Here is a 22,591-nt window from a genome sequence, read left to right on the forward strand (position 1 = left end):
TTTTTAAAGATATAGCAATAACTGTCAAGAGGGTGATTGGTAGTTCTCAATCAACTGGTTATATACCATACCTGTGAGATTGGTGTCTTTCCTTCACAAAATTCCTAATTGCAATGTGTCGGCCTTTGGGTGCTTCCTAGTTATGATAGGTGTGCATTTATGTACTCAGTGATGTTTCTACATGTATGGGTATGTTTTGTTGCATTTTTTACCTAATACCTCAGCATCATCTGAAAAACACATGGGTTTGAAAAGAACCCAGATGACTGGTTTATATGGGAAGAATGTCAATGCAATAAATATAAAAATCCCCAAGAAAAACATTTGGCCCTGTATGGCAAAGTATACAAATGTGGCAAAGAGCTGTGCCCAACTTAAACATAAATTTTGTGCTCTATATGGATACTTCTCCATTTATATAGCTTTCTGTAACTTTCACTTGGTACTTGATTTTATGTTAGGCAGCCTTCACCCTTATGAAACAAAGCAAATCTTTAATGAAATGTAAACTGCTAAATTGATTGTTTTTAATAAACAATAGCTACCTAAGTACAGGGGCTGGGAGAGGTCTTCTAAAAGTATGTTGGACATTCAAGGTGCTAGGCTATTTTCCCCTTTTCAAAACTATGCTGTATTAGTTAAATCTTTTTTACTAGAAATGTGATTTGAAAACTTCCTGAATTCAACATTTTGTTTTAAACTCGGCTGACTTTACTTATCAAGCAATTTCAGTATGTCTAAGCATTTAGCAGTACAGTACACTCAAAAACTTATCTAGAAAGTATGGTTTTCAACCTTATTGAAGTCTGTCACAATTTTATATTTTGATCAAAGCCATAAAACGTAACTTGCACAATAAAACCTGCCATTTATTGAAGTCTTTGTTATAAGCTTAATCAAGTGAAGATTTCACTTTTAAGATATAGATCTCAACGTGCACCTACATTTGTTTTAAGTGTCAAGTAGGCAAAAATCTCAAACATGCTTGTTTTGTCCTAGGAACAAGTAGCTAACTGTGGCCATCATTTCTCTGTATGCCCATTTGAAATCTCATTAACCTTTTGTCCTTTTATGCTTTTGATACAGCTCTTCTAATCTTCCCCACCCAAATAAGGGAAGTCACCTATCAAACAAAAAACTAAACTTTTCATACCCTATTCTGTAATTTGTAAGGTTTTCACTTGGACACATGCAAAGATGCACGTGCTTGCTTCATCTTTTAGTGCTATTCCAAGTCACAACAGTATTTGTAGAAGAATTACGCTTTCAAAGTAATTTTAATTAAAACACAAGGTATGTGTTATGTACTGTGATTCTATCCCTTTAACGGGACCCAAGTATGTACAAGGTTGTAATTAACTTAAACTTCCGTAGCTTTGCCTTTGATGGGTACAAAAGGAAATGCAAGAGCTGCTATCAGGGCAAATCACAGATATCAAAGCCCACTTTTAATTTATGTAGCCCATAGTACAGTGGTCCCTCGGGTTAAGAACTTAATTTGTTCTGGAGGTCTGTTCTTAACATGAAGCACCACTTTAGCTAATGGGGCCTCCTGCTGCTGCACGATTTCTGTTCTCATCCTGAAGCAAAGTTCTTAACCCGAGGTAATATTCCTAGGTTAGCGGAGTCTGTAACCTGAAGCGTATGTAACCCGAGGTACCACTGTATCTTGTGCTAACATTTCCCCATTTCAACACCACCACCACCCCCTTGTGGACAAATTGAAATGTATGTAACCTGTATGTAAATTACAGGCAATCCATTTCAGCTCACAAGCCAGATAGACAAATCTGTCTTTTAGCTGCCTGGAGGCCACCTGCTCTATCAAAAATACTCCATCCTTACTTGATGTTATGCCTAGAACTCTTTCAAAACACTAGTGTGATGTTATCTCTCCTTTCATTCAAATTAACACTCCAAACTCTGTTTCTACAGGGCAGCCAACATGGTGCCCTCCAAATATTACTCCAACATTCACCCCTGTCCATGCTGGCTAAGGCAGAGGGAAGATCCATTCCCCCTTCTTTTCTCATATGTTAAATTTTAAATGGTAAAATTATTGGGGGGGGGGGAGGTCAAATGACAAATTGTGCATGGAAGATTACAGAGTACATGAGGTGAGGCCCCTGTCCCAAGGAAGTAAGTGGAGACAGATAAAAGGAGAAAACATTCAACTGTTTGTCGGCTCTGTTAACACTATGGCACAGGAATGGTTTTTTTCAAATGACTTCAATGAAAAGTGCCTTTGAGATTCCTATTTTGTAAAGCGCCACACACACTGATGCATTTGCAACACCTACTTAAGTTTTTGTGATCAGCCAGGTTAAAACCAAGCAACTGAATTGGGAAAACAGTAAATAATTGTAAACCATTTTAATTTTATTGTATCAAAACCACAACATAAGGCAATATATACACATAAAAATACAAACTGAGGAGGAACTTTCCTCAGTTTACTCCACAGCATTTAAAGTGCTTTACAAAGCAAACAAATCTTATACATTAATTTAAATTATTTAAACTGCATTCACTTGTAATATTTACAACTTATAATAGCTTTGTTTCAGGCACTAAAGTTATTTATGTTTTCATTGCTGTAACACTGTTGAGAACAAAAATTTCATGACTACCCTGTTAACACACTTTTAGCAGAAGCACGTGCCACTTCCACTGCCCATCTTCAAACTCAAGAGTAGCAAGCACATATATCCTGCAAAAAGGAAAAAAAGGATGCTAAGTTTTATAGCCCATCGAGATTTTGTTATCGCAACTCATTTTTCAAGATGAAAGAAATTATTAAGTTAGATTGTTTATGTATAAAAGTAATTTAGTGCAATCAAGTTGTATTTAAATATTTTTCCGCAAATAGCACTGCAAAAGACTAAGCAGCTGGTCAAATGCCACACTCCCAAGGATACTAATTTAAGATGTCATGCATGCCTTCTTAGTTATCAGCTCTAATTTCAAACGCACTTTCACAGAATGTGCTGGTTCTGAAGAGGGCTTTTGGAGTAACATTGGAAGAGTGACCTTGAGACTCGCTTGTAAGAGCATAATTTCAATTTAAAACCCAAAGCAGTTCAGTTAGAAGAGGAAGGAGCCTCCCCAACAGAACCTTAACTACCGAAAACAGTAAGTTCAAGGAAGCTCAATACGACCGGTTTTTAGGCCACAAGGCCACCCCAAAGCAAGGCCCTTTAGTAAGGCGTGCGCAAGCTGACTCTTACCCAATATTATCCTTGAAGCTTTCATCACTTTGCAACAATTACCAAAAAAATCTTAATCTCACAACTGTGGGTAGCTTCAAAGCAGGCCACATTTGTACATTGACAAGGGGCAGGTGGGACAACTCTTTTTATGAAGGCGATTCCCCCACCCCATTCCAGGCGACGATCCCTCAGCGCGGGCCGAGAAGGCCTGTCCCTCCCGGAGGAACACTGTTACTTGCCCTAGTCAGAGTCTCGCCCCAATTAAATGGTGCGAGCTATGCCAAGGGGCAAGGTGACCGTTTGCTCTACCATGGATAGGAAGGGATGCTGCCACGCTGGCAGGTCCCATGGAAGCATGGAGTTGGTCCCTGGCCCCTCTTTACCCGGCAGCCCCAGCGAGCGCACGAGGCGCGCGTTACTTGGCATTTGAAAATGACGCCGGAGCGCAAAAATGCGACCCTCAGGATTCCCTTCCGAAGCAAAGTAAATTGTCCTACCTGTAGGCGCGCTTGGCTCTTCCTGTTCGGCGTCGCTCGGACTCCCCCCGCCCTCCCCCTTCCGAAACAACAGCCTCCTTTTAAGCATCGCGACAGTTAAGGCGCGTGCGCGCTAGATGCCCTCCGCTCTCCTGCTACTAAAAGCACGCTCGCTGGTTACAGGCGCATACTCAGGAGAAACAACTACTAGCCTTGCGCGGGAAAAGAAGCATCCCCTCTACTTCCCTTCCCTTTCCCCACCCCAGCCTAGGCCCAGGCCCACGCTTCCTCTTCTTCCGACTAAACCCCAACCGTCGTCTCCAGAGCGCCCTCGAAAAGGAAGAGGCGCGCGCCGCGCGAGCGCTTTTATAATGGGGAGGAGGCCACGCCCACTTCTCGGGCACGAGGAGGGGGCTCGAGGGCCGGGCCAGTTGAGCCGTTGGTGCGAGGCGCGCGTGCGCACCGTCTCCCGCTTTCGGTTGGGCGAGGTTTCAGTCTCCCAAGTGCGCTTCGCGGAAGCCTGTACCTTGCCAGCAAGCGGGGCCTCCGCCTGCGACACGGTTTAAATTGGCAGACTAGTCGTACTTGCATTGAGCTCTCTGAAACTACATTAATAAACTTAGTGGGGCTGAGGCCGGGCACCTCCACTTACACAGAAGGTAGGCTAGTTTATGGCGGAGCTGCTGTTAACCTACACAGCAGTCGTTATCGCGAAAGCAACATGTGAGTGGGTTGTACGTGTAACGCAGCTGGTGGGCAGCCGCCTGTTAGTAGTTCTGAATTGTTTTGGAGCAAATCGTGAAGTTACCTGTGAACTGATACATTTACAGAAGAGTTCTTACTGGTTTCCAAAGTAGTTCCCAGTAACGAATCGGAGACAGATAACGTACAGTATTCGTTTTACTGTGCAACGAATTAAGCAAAGCGCATCGAGCCCCGTGAACCCGTTTCTCGGGTGGGGTAGGGAAACCACGATCTCTGTGTGATGTAATATGTGAAATAGTCTGGTACTAGAGAAATTCGTGCCATCAAACACATCCTAGTCAAGAGAAACATTAAAAAACAGCAGCGATCCTTTCGGGATACTGTATACATTTAAACAAATAAACAATGATTGGTGGGTGCTACTGTGCTTTTCATTCAATCTGCCGTACCCGGAAAACTTAAAAACACTGATACGTAGTAGGAAATCAATTTGGCCACTGGATGGTGCTTTTGTTTCATAACTTTGACCAAATTTTGAGGGGAAAGGTTTACATATTTAAATAATGCAGTTACTTTTATGTTTTAACTGCTTGTAATTATGTATATATTCCATATATGGGATGCAGTAATCAATAATTACATTTTTTTTGCTAGTCGCAACTTGCACCAAACCTGCTGCCCCAGCCTCCAGCAAGGGCATTCCAGAATGGGCATTACTGCTTGAAGGAGAGAGTTGCTAGTTGGGCATCCCTGCTTGAAAGTGCCCTGAGCACCTTTATGCAGGAACATCCAACATCCTCCCTTGCTGAAGGAAAATAGCAGTTTGGGTGCAAGTGAGTAGAGAGTCCCTGTTTGAAGTGGGCTTTCAGGTAGGGAAGTCCAACAGCCACATTCTGCTTGCCCGCCTTTACTGTACTGGGGAGCAGCAGGAAAGGATTGCCAGTTGAGTCCTATGAGGCTAAGACTCTCCATATGCCTTTTGGCTGTGCAACTGCCAAACAGCTTCCAACTTCCCTCGCATTTGAGGAGATGTTGAGGATCTCTGCAGCTTCAGATCTGCAGCTTCAGATTTGGAAGGTTTAGCACCTGACTGTGCTCTTCAGAGGGAGGTACTATAGTCATTAGCTGGGAGTTGGGCTAGATGATGCTTCAATTCTTTCAACTCTATAGTTAAGATTCTATGATTCATCAAGCTGAGCAGAATTATTGAAAATAGTGATGCCTTTTATTACTACAAAAATGTTCCATCTTTGCAAATCAGTTGTTGAGACTGATGGTGTCTTTAGTATACAAATCAACCCAAATTTATATGTCTTCCCCCCAAAATTTTGAGCAGTGTATGTATTCCCCAAAGGCAAAGAGAGACTTGGTGCACATATATGCTTTCTAGAATGTTGGGTTGTGACCCAAGTGCTTTAATAACAGGACTGATCATTATTGTTTGTAGAGGCTTTCTGAAAAGTTGATGAGCAGTAGGGATGGTTTCAGTTTCTGCTTTCATTCCAATTGATACTGGAAGCATTGCACTGTAACCAGAATTTTAAAGCTTTGTTCCGTATTGTAGTCACATTAAGTGCTGCTGCAGACAAGCTATAATCTCTGGAATTACACATATAATGTAGATGGTTTTAGCTATTGTTGTTTGTCTCTACTTAAAGCCAAACAGTTTATTCAAGTTTTTATTTTTTGCTTTTAGAATAAATTGAAGTGAATTTATTAGGATTTCTTAGCCAACTTGGATGTTCCAAGAGATACTCCATAGCCTCTGGTATTAATGGTGTTGAAGATTTAGACACAGATTGACTATTGTGACACAAATTTAGAACAAGGAGTATATTGTCATGTATATCTCAAGTTGTTCCTGTTCTTCACTTCATATGTAATAAGCTGCCAGTCAGCTGTAACTGAGGGTTAAGTGCAACTTTTTTTCTGCAGTGTGAGAGGATGCTTAACAGGACATTGTGCTGCCTGACACAGAGCCATTGCTGCTTCCCTGTGAGCCCCACTTCTGCACTGATCACTTCTTCCTTTCATTTTTGGCACTGCTAAAATGTGGATGTGCCAAGGCTCTCCAGCGACTTCCGCTGACAGCATGCTGCGCTCTCTTTTCTTCCCAACCCTATACCGCATATAACACCAATGTCTCACAACAAATGTAACTGAAGAACCTGAAGAAAGAGACAATGCATGTGCTCTTGAAAACAAGGGGAAATTATTGTGTGTGTTTTTTAAGAAGAAAAGGAGTGTGTAGCAGCCCCCAATATTTAAAGAGCCCCCACCCCTATTACATCATTAGAACCAGAACGTAAACCTATGAAACTAGAAAAGAGCAAAAAATATCAATGTTTGGTCCAGATGCTAGGTACTGCACCCTCACTAAAAGAGACTTATGGCCTCAAATTCTCTTTATTTTATATGCTGCTTTATTACAACAATGACAACTAGTCTACTGATCCTAAACTGAATAGTTAGTTGCCCAACCACCCACTCCAAAACCCACTGCTCTCAACTGACTCTCAACTGCCTCACATTCAAACTCCCTTTCAAACCATCATCCAGTCATCACTCACCACCAGAATTCCCAAATCTCTCTTTCTCACCCTCCTTAACATTCCCATAATAATTTTGATACAATTACCTTAATAACCCTATTATATTCAATATTTTATACATGCTGCTCCCTATAACCATACTGTTTGAAGCACTTGAGCTTCCTATTCCTGGTTTCTAGAAAATGGGGGTGGGCAAACTGCAGGGTCTCCATCCCTGTTCTAAAAAGCAGATGTCTTCCCCCCAAATGATCCTGGGAATTGTAGTTTGTTAGGGGTTCTGGGGATTGTAAGTCTGTGAGAGGGAAGCCACAATGGCACAAATCATTTCAGGGGAAGTCATGTGCTTTAAAGGCGCATTGGATGCTCTTTAAAACATAGCATCATAGAATTGTAGAGTTGGAAGGAATCGCGAGGGTCATCTAGTCCAACCTCCTGCAATGAAGGAATCTCAACTAGATGATCCATGGCCGATGGCCATCCAAGTGTTGCTTAAAAACCTCCAAGGAAGGCGAGTCACTGCTTTAGGCCCTAAGGGCCTCTGGAGCAGGAGAAAACTACCTTGGAAGCTACCTTGGAAGCCTGGAGAGCGAGAGGGGTCGGTGCGCACCGACCCCTCTCACTCTCCAGGCTTCAGGTTCCTTTCGACCTGCTCTTTGGGGCTGGCAGGGGGAAGCCCACCACCAGCCCCAAAGAGCAGGTTGGGGAGCAGCGGAAAGGCGCGCAGCGGAGAGGCTGCTGCCATAGTCACGCGTCACCTCTCCAGCTGGGAGAGGGTCGCCGGGCTATGGCTTCTTTAGCCCCGCGCGCGCTCTCCCGGATGGAGAGGTGGCACGCGGCTAAAGACGCTCCTGCCATAGCCACGCGTCACCTCTCCAGCCGGGAGAGGGTCGCGGGGATATGGCTTCTTTGCTCCATAGGACGCACACACATTTCCCCTTCATTTTTGAAGGGGAGAAAGTGCGTCCTATAGAGCGAAAAATACGGTACTTTGTTCTGGCCAAATCCATGGGGAGACTTGACGACCCTCAGGTACTGGGGGCAGAGGGAAGGAAGGGGTCCTTGTGAAACACGTTTGGGGAATCTGTGGCTTCCAGCAAGTGCTTTTCAGAAGCATTGCTCCCTCCAACAGGGGAGACTGAGCATAGCCATCACGGCTAGTTGCCTTTGATAGGCCTCTCCTCCGTGCAATTGTCTAGCCCTCTTTGAAAGGCATCCCATCCAAGTTGCTCTTGTGGTGCATCTGTTTCTCCTATGCTTCCTTGCTCCTGCAAGGAGATGACTATTGTGAGATCCTTTGGTTAACATCTATCTGGGCTGGAAAATATTAAAGAATCAGACGACGGATGAGCTTCCCTTGAAGCACAACTGATCAAAGGCAGGCAGATCTGTTAGCATCTTGATAAAGATGTCCAAATGACAAAGGATACTCTCATACCCTGCAAGCGTCTCAGAAAAAGCTCCCAAGCTGATGGAGAAGAGAGCAATTACCAGTACCGTATTTTTCCCTCTATAACACGCAGAATTTTTCTCCTAAAAAGGAAGGGGAAATGTCTGTGCGTGTTATTGAGCGAATGTGTGGTCCCTGGAGCCGAAAAATCAGGCAAAAATCAAATCGCGCTTCACGGAGAAGGGAAACCTGAAAAGAGGAAGTGGCTGCTTTCCTGCATTCTGCCTCAGGGTCTTACTGCCCACCCGTCTCTGTTTCCTTGCTGTGTTTGCTGAAACGGAACAAAGAGCAGGGAAAGCCCCTCCCCTCCAGGCAAGCAGAGGGGAAAGCAGAGTGTGTTCCTTCTAATTCCTCTCTGTGCTCCGGTGCTGCTGGGGGAGAGGGAGAGGGGGGGGAGAGAGAGGGGGGGAGGGAGAGAGAGGGGGGAGAGAGAGACAGAGAGAGAGATCCACATGGATCCTCAGGATCTTTGCATTGGGTCACCCCAAATTCACCATCAGATCACATAGCATGTCCATGGCTACAGCCTGCACCAAAAAAATCACGCACCCACTGTTGCCTGGGGCTGCAATGGTGCAAAAATGTGGTTACAAAGCATGGATCCACAGGGATTCTCAGGATCTTTGCATTGGGTCACCCCAAATTCACCATCAGATCACATAGCATGTCCATGGCTACAGCCTGCACCAAAAAAAATCACGTACCCACTGTTGCCTGGGGCTGCAATGGTGCAAAAATGTGGTTACAAAGCACGGATCCACAGGGATTCTCAGGATCTTTGCATTGGGTCTCCCCAAATTCACCATCAGATCACATAGCATGTCCATGGCTACAGCCTGCACCAGAAAAATCACGCACCCACTGTTGCCTGGGGCTGCAATGGTGCAAAAATGTGGTTACAAAGCATGGATCCACAGGAATTCTCAGGATTTTTGCATTGGGTCACCCCAAATTCACCATCAGATCACATAGCATGTCCATGGCTACAGCCTGCACCAGAAAAATCACGCACCCACTGTTGCCTGGGGCTGCAATGGTGCAAAAACGTGGTTACAAAGCATGGATCCACAGGAATTCTCAGGATTTTTGCATTGGGTCACCCCAAATTCACCATCAGATCACATGTCTGTGGCCACAGCATGAAGCACAAAAATGATACATCCACTGTTTCATTCAGAATGTTTTTTCCCTTGTTTTCCTCTAAAAACGATGTGCGTGTTATGGTCAGGTGCGTGTTATAGAGCGAAAAATACGGTAAGTAGTCAGTGGGGCTCCAGGTTGCCGTTTCTAGATCCCACCACAGCTTCCAAGTTGCCAAAGAAATCAGTGTCACAACAGTTTTTTCCTCGCACCTCCTCCCCATGATCCCACATGGGGCTTTCTCAGACATATGCTGTGTCTGAACCAGCAGATCCCACCAAACCAAGTAATTGAGGACCCAGTCAGAAAAGGAGTGTGCGCAGTTATACCAGAAATAAGCAAAATAAACAGGTACTAGAAGTCACCCCAGAACTGGCCCTACTGAACACCTTCCAAAATAACAATGCCCACTCACACTAGAAAGAGCTCATAACCCACTGACAGCATATGATTCAATATGGCTAACTTAACCCGACAACCTGCCTTACCCACACACAAACAAATCCCACCACAGCCAGCCAAAGACAATCAACCACACCTTAGGCTACCCCAACCTCTCTCACCACCAAGGAAACATAACAAATGAATAGAAAGAGAACTTCTGCAAGTGACGCTGACAGAAAAACCCCAAGCATACACAAAATAAAAGAACTTAAGCTTTGCCACCCAAGTTCCTCTCTCCTATCCCCCCCCCCCGAGGGAGGTCCTGAGATTGGAATGTTGGCCCAAAAGAGTAGGAGCGACATTGGCAAATGCTATTTAAAGTTAAATAGTAGTACGTTGTTACAGTTTTAACAGTTTTAATACCCCCTGCACATAAACTTACTACTCTTTAAGCAGTATTTGCCATGGCAGAATAATGCCTCATACTAAGGAACAGCCCTTCCTCAGAGTGGAAAATTTAGGGTGGGGGTGCCACTGGAGTTCCCATTATTTGCCTTAAGGATTTTGTTCCATTGCACTGAAATAATATAAAAACCTGAATTGCCACACAGATTGTGGGTGAGAGCTCCAAACACCAATACTTCCAACAAAGATCCTTGGAAATCAGGAGTTTGTATGGGAATTGCATGAATGTGTTTACTTATGACTTAATACAATTTGAGTAGGGCTTTTTTGATGCCAAGGAGAGACATAAATAATAATATAAAGAAGGAAGTTAAGAGCAGAGGCTATTAAGATGGACAGAATGTACACAGGCTACATAATTTTGCATGAAAAACCCAGGCCGTGGAGATCAAGTAGTAGTTGATCTTCCTCTGTGATATGGACTGCTTTCTGCATGTAAATATCAATAATAGATGGTGCAAATAATTGCTGGACTGGATACATCCATGTGGCTTTCTTTGCTCATTTAACCATCCAGAGGTGGCAGTTCTTCATAGGTACATATAGCTTTATAGGGTTGGAAACTTGTTTTGAGCAGTTTGCCTGTCTAACCATTCATCTGTATTACCCGGCCTACCCCAATCGATAGTGGCTGGGGTCTTTCCCAGTATTGTGACCTCAGGCTAAAATCAGATGTTTTTGGAATATAAGCTAAACCAACAGCCAATGAAATGGAGGGGAGGCAAGATATAACTTGCAGCGTTGTCACGTTTGATTTTACTGGGGAGGTGTTTTCAGCAGCGTCACACAGGTTACAGTGGTACCTTGGTTATCAAATGGCTTACTTGTCGAACAAATCGGCTCCCAAATGCCGCAAACCCGGAAGCAACTGTTCCGGCTTGCCAACATTTTTGGGAAGCCGAACGTCCGACGCGGCTTCCGCTAGAGTGCAGGAAGCTTCTGCAGCTAATCAGAAGCCACACCTTGGTTTTCGAACAGTTTCGGGAGTCGAACGGACTCCCAGAATGGATTATGTTTGAGAACCAAGGTACCACTGTATTTCTTTTAAGTGGAAATGGAGCCTTCTACATGTATTCTGCTAGTGAGCTATGGTGCTTTCCTGTGCTGTGCTGTCAAAAACTAAATTGTTTAGAAAACACCAGGCTGTTCTCCCTCTCACTTTTAATAGTGTTAAAATGCTGGGCTTTCTTCAGTATGGTTCTAAGTAACTTTTATTGACTTCTGTATTGCTTCCCTTTACTGTAATACTATGGATGTGTAACTGTAGCACACTTGAAAAATTCTGTCATCAAAGATAATAAAATGACAAGGCAGTAAAACAAAGAGCCCCTCAGAATAATGTTATTAACATAGAAACAGCAGGCAGCTTCAAAAAAAAAATATCTCTGAGGCAGCTGTTTCTATAGTATGTTGTAACTTGCTGTCAAACAGTAAAAGAAACTGCATTAGAATAAAGTCACTACAATGTGGAGAGGCTGTTTTTTATCAGAGTTTATTGTTGCACAGCAGAAATCATGCCACTATCAGAATAATGTCTAGTTTTATTTTCATTTAAAAAATTTGAGAAAAACATTTCCAGCAATTTTCATTCAATGTGAATGAGAAGAATATTACATCTATAAACACTGAAATACCTATTTTATTCTTCCTGAGGAAGCTTCACATTTTCCAGCAATAATAAGGATAATCTGTACAATATATTTTGAAGATTAGTTCCTCTCCTCATTTTCTCATGTGTAGTACTGGGCAAATACTGCAGCAGAACCATGTGTAACTGCATGGATTGCTTGGTTTACTTCATTGTTTGTTACCCTTTTTGTGTGTGTACCTTTAATAATGATGTCCTGTAAATAATCACTCTGTTGTTGTTTTTACTGACACAACTGTTTCAGATAGCCAACTTTCAAAGTCACTTCCATGAGTTTTCACAAGAACTATGTTAAAGTAAATATGTAAAGATTTATGCTGGAATTTATTCTGGCATTTGTTTGTGCAGTCATTTAAACTAGTGGGAGGTATAAAATGCCTACCTGAATTTTTGGATTTTTCACAGTGCAGTCCTATACTTGTGTACTCAAAAGTAGCTCCATTGAGACTTACAGGTAAGTGGGTATAGGATTGCAGCCTAAAACCAGTACTTTGCTTCAGAAGATTGGTTGTGGTTAGCAAACTATCTTTCAAGGACACTTGCCTGCCACTAAAGATCTTTCTTTGAGTAATGCCAAGCTTCTATTTATCAAGCAAAAGTTTGAAAACCAGTAGATTGGAGGAACCTATTATAGCTTTGTGTGACAGGATAAGGAAGAAAGAAAGCACTCTTCTGCAGAGAATCGTTCACAAATGGAAAGGATACTGCATACATGTGGTTGTTCAAGTACAATTGTATATTTGTTCATAAAATGGTAATGAAAGAGATAAATTTTGAGCTCTTGTTATTTCTGTATTGAATAAAGGGGCCATTTGCACTCAGTTTATTGCTTTACTTAACAAAAAGGTAAGGAGTAGGACTAATGGCTTAAAAGATTTCCTTATCAATGTAGTGTTTCCTAAATTGGGGGCTCCAAGCACATTTAAGCATGGGAGCAGCTTTCCATTAAAATAATTGGGACTGAACAGTGCTTAACCTTGGCTGGGGGATGCTACATCCAGTAAACGGTAATGAAAATAATGGTGCATAATTACTGTCTTATATCTAATATTTTGATATATTTGGTTGGAGATCTAGCCATTTAGTTTCAAAGCACCCTGAGCCAAATATCAATAGAGTAAACTTGGTTCATAATATTTTCTAGCTTTGCTACACATTTAGTCATTATAGTGTTGTAAAATATTAATTATCAGAGCTACATGCTTTCAGAAATTTCATCATCGGTTTTTAAAGTTAACTGTGTTCATAATTTTTTTAGGCCAGCAGCATAATGTTCATTGCTTAAAAAATAATTTTGATTAATTTGTTGTATTAACTTAACTGCAGATATTCCCTCCAAATGTCTTTCCATAGCTTGTGAATCTGTTCATTTTGAAAATACTAAAGAAATGCATAATATAGTACCTAAGAAATCCAAAGCATGTAGAACACGTAATGATGTAAAAAAAGCAAATCAGATATGAGTATGCTACTTGCCACTTTCTCTGTCTGATGTAGGACTAGTGAATCAGTGGAATCTTTTCCAATTTTAGGCAGGAGGAGGGGAAGTTGGGATGGGAAATCAGCTTAGCTAATGGCAAAAGGCTGACTAAAAAAAGGATATGTTTTTTTTTTTAAAAAAACACAATTATTTCTCTGACATGATTTTTTACTCCTGTGAACCTGAAAAATTATTTTACAAGTTTGGATTTAATTATTTTGGAGTTCTTTGCTTCAACAATGTAAGGGTTTTTGTTTGTGGCATTCAAGCAAAACAATCAAAGCCTTGTAAATTATGCCTAAGTATTTTTCCTGCAGTGGCCAAAGACCCTGATGCAGTAAAAGGTGAATAGAATGTGTAAGACTGTGATTTGGGAGAATCTTCTGTACTTCGGGAAAATCTTAACTATCTAGAAGCCCTGGTTGGACATGCACTTCTGATGCTGATCTACAAGCAGAGCATCTGCAGCACTTCGTCCATCAGTCATCTGTTCAGGAAGGGACAGGTTCCACAATGCTACAGCAACTCCCAGTTCAGTGAATTGAGGTGAAAGGATTCAGCCAGCCAACTCAAATACATAGTATCATTTCTTTGAATACTATGATGCATTCCCCACCTATGTTGTATTTCTAAACAACATAAACTGACTTTAAAAAAAACCTAGTTCAGTGCTTTGAATCAGATTGCAAAGGGGGAATACATCTGGCATTTTGTGCTACGTATTTTCTCATTTTAAAAAAGACACAGCATTGTAATCAAACAATAAGAAACCTCAGCAGGCAGACAGTGGGTTACAAAACTGACATGAGACACAATATTCGTAAACTGATATGAATATAATATATAAAATTGTAAATATTTATTTTGATTTTGGACAGTTGTATATTGTTGTTTTTAAACCTAGGCCAGTTGCTTTTTATTTCCACCTTTGCACAGCAAGTTATAGGCACAACCCACTAGAAGTTCTCTTGTGCCAGCCCCAATGAAATAAGTGGGAGCTGGCCCATATGACCTTCCCTATGTAACCTCCATGAAACCAGAAATTGTAATGAAATGCCATGCACTTCCAGAGACGCAAGTGCACACACTTTCACAGTCCACCTGCCAGCATATGGCACAAGCCTCACATTTTTATTCTCTTGAAGAGATAGATTTCCCAACAGCTTTCTTGCAGCTACTAGAGACTTTAGGTCTGATTATACTTGAAGTGAAGAAGAGCTCTCTCTAGAAGCATTTTCCCCAATGCTATCTCACTTTTTGTAGCTCCTGTCTCAGCCATGATGGAAGGGGTTGTCCCAATTTGTGTAGAAGCTTTGAGAGTTCCACATTGTGATCTCTGTAGTAGCTTGACAGAAAAACCCTGCACTGAGGGATACAAAAACCAACATTTTATTTGGGGAAATACTACAGTGTCTATAGTATTTTGTCTTCCAATTTACTTTATCTTGATCTGAACTCAATCCATTTTTTTTGTAAATCACATTTGGAACTAAGTATCAGCAGTTGAATTACTTAAGGCACAGACAATGTAATCCATCTAATGACACTACACAGAAAAATGTTTCCTGCACACACAGCTTCCATTTCCAGCAGTTGGAGCTGCACTTGCAGAACCTTTTCCAAAAGCTTAAGGCAGTATTATAGTCTCTGAAAAGGTGTCCCAAGGGCTACGGGATTTGTTACCAAAGAGATTTAACGCTCCCATGCCTTCTCTGTGAGACTATAATAGTGCTCTAATGCTAGTGAGTCCTCCTCTTTCCACAACAACCTCTCAAGATGGGACAAACTGCTGGTCCTGGAGCTAGACAGGTGGTAGGTAGCCTGTGGTCCTTCAGATGCCACTGGACTACGATTCCCAAGCCCCTGCCCGTTGCCACGTTGGCTGTGGGAGTTGGAGTCCAAAGGTTGGGGGAACCCCCAGAACAGATTTATGGAGCTTGGGGGAGCAGAGAGGGAGAGGAAGTTCTGTTGTGCTGCCAGAAGTACAAATGGAACTACTTCGTTGGATACTGCCCCAACAATATTTGGAGGGGCACACGTTTGACTCCCATTTTAGAGGACTAACATATTTGTACTATGAGTACAATCTTAATCCCGCATCACCCTTCCCCTACTTTTGCTGATTGTGATTGTAGGGTGGTTTCAGACTAACTCACATTTAATTATCTTGAGTATGCACCTGATAGAGGGAAAATAATTTTAACGTGTGATAGTATACTTCACTTATCTTGGATGATTTTAGTAGTCCTAAACCAGGAGTAGCTGAGTAATGCTGTCCAGATGTCATTGACTATAGCAACAGCCCCAGTTGTTATGGCCAAAGGTAAAGGATGATGGGAACTGTAATTCAACAACATCTGGGGAGGGGGGTACTATATTGGCTTTCTGTCCTAAGCAATCACAAATCTTTTGTTACTAGGTTACACGTTACTAGGTTAAATAGTAGTAATGGATCTAGCTTGATTGCCTAGACCCTAATCTAGTTTTAGAGTATTGGAACAATTTCAATGTCTTTCCTGAATTTGTAGAGCCAATAAAATAGCCATGTGATATTGTGTAAGATATTCTCTACACGGTAGTGAGCTTTATTGTAAAACCATGTTTGTGAATAAAAACTAAAAGTCTCCCACTCCTCTCTGATCATACTTTAATCATTTATGAATAAATGTGACCATTTATCCAATTATTTGTAAATATACCACATAAAAGATCTTTCAATGCATCAATTTCTTAAGGGCTGCAGCATACAATACTGATAGAGATCTGATCTGGGGTGAAGAGTGCTTTAGGGGATGGGCTGCCCTATCAAGGAGAAATCAGACAGAATTGCCACTGACATTGGTTGTAACTTTAAGAACTGTAATTTTAAGAACTTGTGACTGAGCTTGTTTTCCCCTCTTCCCTCTCATTCCTTTCCCCCCTGATGTGCCATGTCTTCTTAGATTGTGAGCCTGAGGACAGGGACCATCTTAGAACCAATTTTTGTAAGCTGCTTTCAGAGTCTTTCTGGCTAAAGGGGAAAGTATGAATGCTGTAACTAAATAAACATTCTTCATTTTTTCCAGCAACCCGCAAGACTGAGATCTGAAATATGAGGTAGTTTTACAGAATCATTTAGGATAATATATGTGAAGTAGTTACCCCTAATGTATCTATGATGTTAAGCCAAGCATTTAATGAGCCTGTGCCTTGTGTCTGTGTTTGTGACTCTGAGGTCCTTATCCTCTGTCCCTTCCTGGTGCTTGAATCCTAAAGTCCAACCAAGGCTCCACCTCATGCATGTAAGTGTTCATATCTTCATTTGAGAAACAGGACTTGTGCACCTGAGATAAAGGGGATTCCTAACAAATTTAGGAATAAATTAACTAAATCCAGGATAAATTTAATTAACATTCTGGTCCTTTTCAAGTAACACCAAAATCTGAATAATCAAGACATTGCATATGACAATAACTTTTGTGTGCTTTTGCTGAGAGGCTTAGTTCTAAATAAAAATATGCAAATTTTTACAACAATCCATATGGATGAATTGCAAATGAAGTAAATGGCATACTGGGTACATTACAATTCATCCTAAGTTGTTGTTAAGTCCCATTCATCTTAAGGGAAGAGTTAAGTATGAACTTAAGGTTTCTTTCACTGAAATCACTCTGAAGTATGTTATGTTTGGCTGGATCTTATCCACAGCACAACTGATAAAGAGTTTACCTCAGAATCCATTGGAGGGTACTTTCTGCCTTTGCTCTTTCCAAGACATTTTGTTTTTCCTTCTTCTAAGAGTTGACACCAGAAGCCCTTGTGTGAGTCAAACCTGAAACATATAATGCCTTTAGATACAATGAATAACATCATTCTGTGTGTGGGGGGGGGAAAGGTGAAATACAAGCCATATTGCATTGTTGCCTTATCTGCATAAACTGAGAGCTAGTTCATATGATGACCTCTAAATGAAGCATCATTAATGGACTCATCCACTGCCACCACATGCTGATGAAGCACTTCCTTGCTGTTCCCTCAAAGAAAGGTGACACCACTGAGCACTCATCATCATCTACATGGAAGAAGGAACAATAATGGTAACATGTCCATTAGTTTCTTGGACTTCAATCAAATTTCATGAGGTGCAGTCTTTCAAATATGGTGCTGTGTGATCCCCTGCAAATGCATTACGGGATTTCTTTTTGTGTGTGAAAAAGGACAATTTCCCTGTCAAAAGATGCTTTACAGGAATATTCAAACAAAACTATTGTATTTGCGGCTTGGGTAACCAACTGCATGGATTACATAGCCATAGGTTAATGTGCACCAGTTCTCAGAAACTTGAGTATCATTTGTTCTGTTTCATTGTTTCTACCTATCCTTCTTTAGAATACTGAGCCCCATTAACACCTCCAGTGTGGGAGTCATTACAATGTTCTTCCTTCACAGACCATGAGAGTAACAGAAATTCCAGGTTCACTGTGAGGAGCCCATGTGATGGCTCCCCCTGTGCCATCCAAGCCCATTTTCTGGGAGGGACCATGTTTGCATGAATATAAGAAGAGCCTTGCTAGATTAGATCAAAAGCTTATCTAATGCAATGTTCTGTTCTCACAGTGACCAGCCAAATGCTTATGGGAAGCCATCAAGCAGGACATGAATGCAATAGCACTCGTGCTTGGGTACCCCAGAACTGGTTTTCAGAGACATACTGCATCTGATACCCAAAGTAACATAAGGCCATTATGACTAGTAGTTAATTAATAGCATCTGCCATGAATTTGTTTAGTTCTTTTAAAAAGTAGACTGTTTTCACTACTCCAAGGCATGGGGTGGATTATTATGGCACAGTAGTGCACAATAGAGAGGCACTATGTCATACTCGACTTCATATGTGACACACTTGTCCAAAATATTGGGTGCTGGTGGTTTAAGCAAAGATTAATATTCACCAGCTTATATAAACTGCATGGAAAAAGAAAAGAAGACATCCAAGGTTAAATAAATTCAGAGTGTACTTTTATGAGAGCTGTATCAGATCATTTAAGTGAACAAGTAACCCTAAATAGAAATCTTTTAACAAATCATTGTTCGCAAACAATAGTAGACAGGAAAGAAAAGCATGCGCTGGGATTAGATGCAGATGGGAATAATTCACAGCATCCAGGTCAAGCAGTATGGTGTAAAAGAGGCTGAAAGCTCAATAGAATTATTCTAGGGGTGAATTTGATCCATTATGTCTTTACAATGCACTTGACTTTATCTCATGGAAGATAAAGTCGGGTTTTTTTGCCACATACTCAACAAAAAAAGAACAGCACAATTGACTAAGAGGCGTTAAATAGAGAACTGTCTGGGAATGAACACTATTCTTTTTTGAGAGCTTCTTATGAAAACAGACAATGGGATTTCATACAAAAGAGCAGACTAAGGTTATCAATCTCATTTTAAGGGCAAGTGAATAAATGTTTGAATCAAAATGGTTTGTGTACATGACTATTTATTATATACACAGTGGGTCCTGTATCCCTGACACTGGCATTGTTGCGCCTTTCTAATCAAAAGCAGCTTCTGTCCTTGCTGCTTATGGATAGTGATTCTTCTGCTGCTGAGCAAAGAGGTGGAAAGGCGTTCCACTTATCCATTCAAAAGCAGAACTAATTTATAGAGAACAGTCCTTGTTTTTTCTGTCTGGTGTCTTGACTGTTCTAAAGTGGTTCACCCTATGCATGTTTAAAGTAAGATTTACAGAAATAATTTTCTTCCCAGTGGTTGTGTACAGCGAACAGGATTATTGTGAATTAGTTGGGTTGTTCCCACCTCCACTCCCGAAAGGAAATTGTGATATCATAAGGTCATGTATGAGTACATATTTATCCATGGGAATTAAATGGGGGGGGGGTTTTAAAAACCCACAGTGAGCTGGTTTGGATGATCATGTCTTGACTTAATAAGACAATTTGTTTTTGTATACAAGGCTTTCTGCCTGTATATGCTGACCCTTTGCATGGGTTGTAAATAAAGCAAATTAAAAAGGCTCAAATCAACCATAATTTCTTGTTTCTTCTGAACCAGGAAGTTTTGAACAAGCCAGAATTCTAAAACAACTTGGTATTTAGCAAGTCAACAGGTATCAGTAGGTAGCAAGTGCACAGAATTCCATGCTGGTGAGTTAGTGAGAGAAGGGCTGGATTTCTCCATATTCTCTCTGCCAGTCTGAGGTGGAAGGAAAGTCACAATTCCTCAGCTTTGTCCCTCTCTGTCAACACAGTTGGCAGAAAGCATTTTTATTAGCAAGCTAATAAAAATGCTTTCTGCCAACTGTTGACAGAGAGGTTGGCTTTCATATACTGCTCATGGAGGAGGAGGCTTTCCCTCCTCTATGGCTAGCATGAAATCAGTCCACTAGCCCCTTAGTAGGCTAGCAAAAAACAACAGCATGTCAGCTCGTCTATTTACAAGCCTGTCTTCAATCATGGTTTGCAGCTGAGTCAAACTTACTCAAAAGGTGGCAACCATTTGCTCCCCAGTTCAAACAAAATAGGAAACTATTGTTACTTATGGACTTCCTACTTTACTTACAACTTATGTGAAGAGACTGTGCATAGGAAAAATGCTTACTCATATCTTGGCTTGTTAATCTGAGATACTATTGTCCAAACTGGCTCCTTATTGCAGTTCTTACTCTTATCTTATTATGCAAACTGTGTTAAATAAATCAATGAATTAACTCACGTTAGGGCTTCTGAGTAATTATAATGAGGAGTAACTCCCAGAAACTTCTGCACTTCGTCCATCACGATAGCTGGATCATTTCTCAGCTGCTGTCCATCAATAATTAGTAACTGGGGGGGGGGGGTAGAAAAGTCAACTGTGAGTCCTGTATTTAAAATTCATTATATGTCAGACTTCAAACATTTTTTCACATACGCAAAGCTCAGTCTTTAAGAGGAACTGAGGTGCCCCGGGGATCAGTAATAAATCCATTCATATTTATCACCACTTTTAATGATCTAGGAGTGAGGTAAATGGCTCACTAATTAAATCTGAAATGATATTAAATTGGAAGCTGCTTGGAATACTAGTGATGGTAGAGAAATAAAGATCTTGATCCAGATAAATTAGAACTATGGTTTGCCCTGAAAAATGCTATCAGATGTAGCTTTGAAAAGAAAAGCAAGATATAAAACATATGTATATCTTCTTTTTCTTAATATCATTCAGTCTGGTGACAGTTAAATTCAGAAGCAGAACAGGAAACAGTTTTTTTGGGTGTGTGCCATTCTTTAATTGCTTGTTATCCTCTTGGACCGCTATGAATGAGCAAGGGGCCCTAGGAGGTAAAGCAGCTGGGTTATTTTTAAGTTGATTGACCATGTGAGCCACTTACCCTGCGAATCAGGCAGCATCTTAGCAGGAAACCGCAAAACAACAGCAACAAAGAGATTGACAGTGACTTATCACATGAAACCTCATTTAGCAGGCCCTGCCTGTCACTACTATGGTCATAGTGGGACTTAAGATAGGACAGAAAGTGAAAGAACCTTAAAATAAGGGGGGGGGGATACTGAAGTACATCATTCCAATGAATGCATGGGTTGTACTATTCTAACTTTTAGAGAAGAAGCCCCTGGATATTTGCTGTATCCAGAAAGGCTCAGACAGTTGCCAAAATGATTTTGAAACAGTAGCCTACCATGAAGATCAACATTTTACAAGGTAGTAGAGAAGGAGTAAATATTTACCTGATAAGGTGGAAAGTAAGTTAGCCATCTTTCTATATGGGTAGCGTACCATCCAGGTACTAGACATTTCTTCTGAAGAGCCTTAAGCTCTGCTGAAGCATGATGTCCAGCGCTGATCACTTGATAGAAGGTAAACTTTAGGGCTGCAGGGTCTTTGTGTGATCGCTGGTGCTGGAGGGGAAAATATTGAAGTAATGCAAATGGAAAGCAGAGTGGCCAGCTTCTACTTTTAAAAGGATACTCCTTTAATTTTAATTGCTTGACAATGCTAAATTGTAATTTTTATAGAAACTGGGCAGATGAAATATATAATAAACTAATTCTAGTAAGGATACATTGTTGATTACTTTGAGTAAAACACTAATAGGATATGTACAGAATAACCACTTTAATTTTTGTTGTTAATTACCTGCCCCTCACTTTAATTTCCCATGTAAAAGTGGGAAGAAGCTAACACTAACAACTTTCCTTGATTGCTTTTAGATCTAACCCATTTGATGAGCTACTTTGTTGAGAAATGACCATATTTGGGTTCTAGGAGGGTACAATTAGTCCTTTACCCAGGGACTTGAATATAGGTTTAGCAGTAGTAATGTTATTCTTATTAATGATAAAAATAAAATATTTTAGAAACACCATCTCAGCAATGAGAAACAGTGTGTAGTATGACTATACCAATGACTGCCTATGCCAATGACAGTCAGATCACTCTGTTCCTTGGACTATTATTGTTAATAAGCTTAGCAGCTAGAAAACCTGAGCAGTTGTCTATGCAATTAGTAATAAGGCAATAGAAGCTTGAGGGGCAGGCAGGCCAGAGACATCCATTGACTCTTGTAGGACACATCCAATCTTCAGCTGAAGCAGTCTGTTGCTGCTTGTCACACCACACCAAAGCTCAGTCCCTGGAATCTTCAAGTAGGATTAGTAAAGGCACTGTTCTGAGACCCTGAAGAGCTAGATGGACCAATAATCTGATTTGATACAAGGCAGCTTTCTAAATTTCTAGGACAGTATTGAATTCTATAAGAAACTAGCTATAAGGGAAAATAATATCATAATAGAAAAGTATACTATAATAAACTTATGAGAATTAAAGGAATGGATCACCAGTCTTTACCAGCAGTCCAATCCAAACCAAACCTATAGATTAAGAAATGATGCTGAAATCTTAATCCCATTTACCTAGGAATAAACACACTGAAATAAATGGGGCTTATTTATGAGTAGTCATACCTAGGATTGTGTGGTGACTTGCTAAGAAAGGCTTAATTCAAATAATGCTTTGTCCTTCAAAATAAAATAGAGGTGCATATGCTAAAACAAGCAACCCAAAATTCTTTATCATATAATAATCTAGA

General features: G+C 40.9%; 1 protein-coding gene, 2 long non-coding RNA genes and 1 other non-coding gene across 4 annotated transcripts in view; 1 reads left to right on the forward strand and 3 right to left on the reverse strand.

The window, feature by feature from the left end:
* Window positions 1-2,358: 2,358 nt before the first annotated feature.
* On the reverse strand, window positions 2,359-3,834 carry LOC128421174 (uncharacterized). The gene is made up of 2 exons (XR_008332250.1): window positions 3,707-3,834; window positions 2,359-2,710 (listed from the first exon to the last, which is right to left on the reverse strand). It is a non-coding gene; the product is annotated as an uncharacterized LOC128421174 (long non-coding RNA).
* On the reverse strand, window positions 3,436-3,570 carry LOC128421567 (small nucleolar RNA SNORA24). The gene has a single exon (XR_008332349.1). It is a non-coding gene; the product is annotated as a small nucleolar RNA SNORA24 (small nucleolar RNA).
* Window positions 3,835-4,114: 280 nt separating the features above from the next.
* Window positions 4,115-6,616, forward strand: LOC128421175 (uncharacterized). The gene is made up of 2 exons (XR_008332251.1): window positions 4,115-4,344; window positions 6,326-6,616. It is a non-coding gene; the product is annotated as an uncharacterized LOC128421175 (long non-coding RNA).
* A 5,238-nt stretch (window positions 6,617-11,854) lies between these two features.
* Window positions 11,855-22,591, reverse strand: part of LOC128421177 (bifunctional heparan sulfate N-deacetylase/N-sulfotransferase 3-like) — a 64,664-nt gene continuing 53,927 nt past the window's right edge. Inside the window, 5 exon segments of the mRNA XM_053403558.1 lie at window positions 11,855-14,693; window positions 14,696-14,866; window positions 17,215-17,317; window positions 20,221-20,330; window positions 21,231-21,401. Coding sequence (XP_053259533.1) covers window positions 14,463-14,693; window positions 14,696-14,866; window positions 17,215-17,317; window positions 20,221-20,330; window positions 21,231-21,401 — 786 coding nt within the window. The 3' untranslated portion in view covers window positions 11,855-14,462.

This window comes from Podarcis raffonei, chromosome 9 (assembly GCF_027172205.1).
Source record: "Podarcis raffonei isolate rPodRaf1 chromosome 9, rPodRaf1.pri, whole genome shotgun sequence".
NCBI lineage: Eukaryota > Metazoa > Chordata > Lepidosauria > Squamata > Lacertidae > Podarcis > Podarcis raffonei.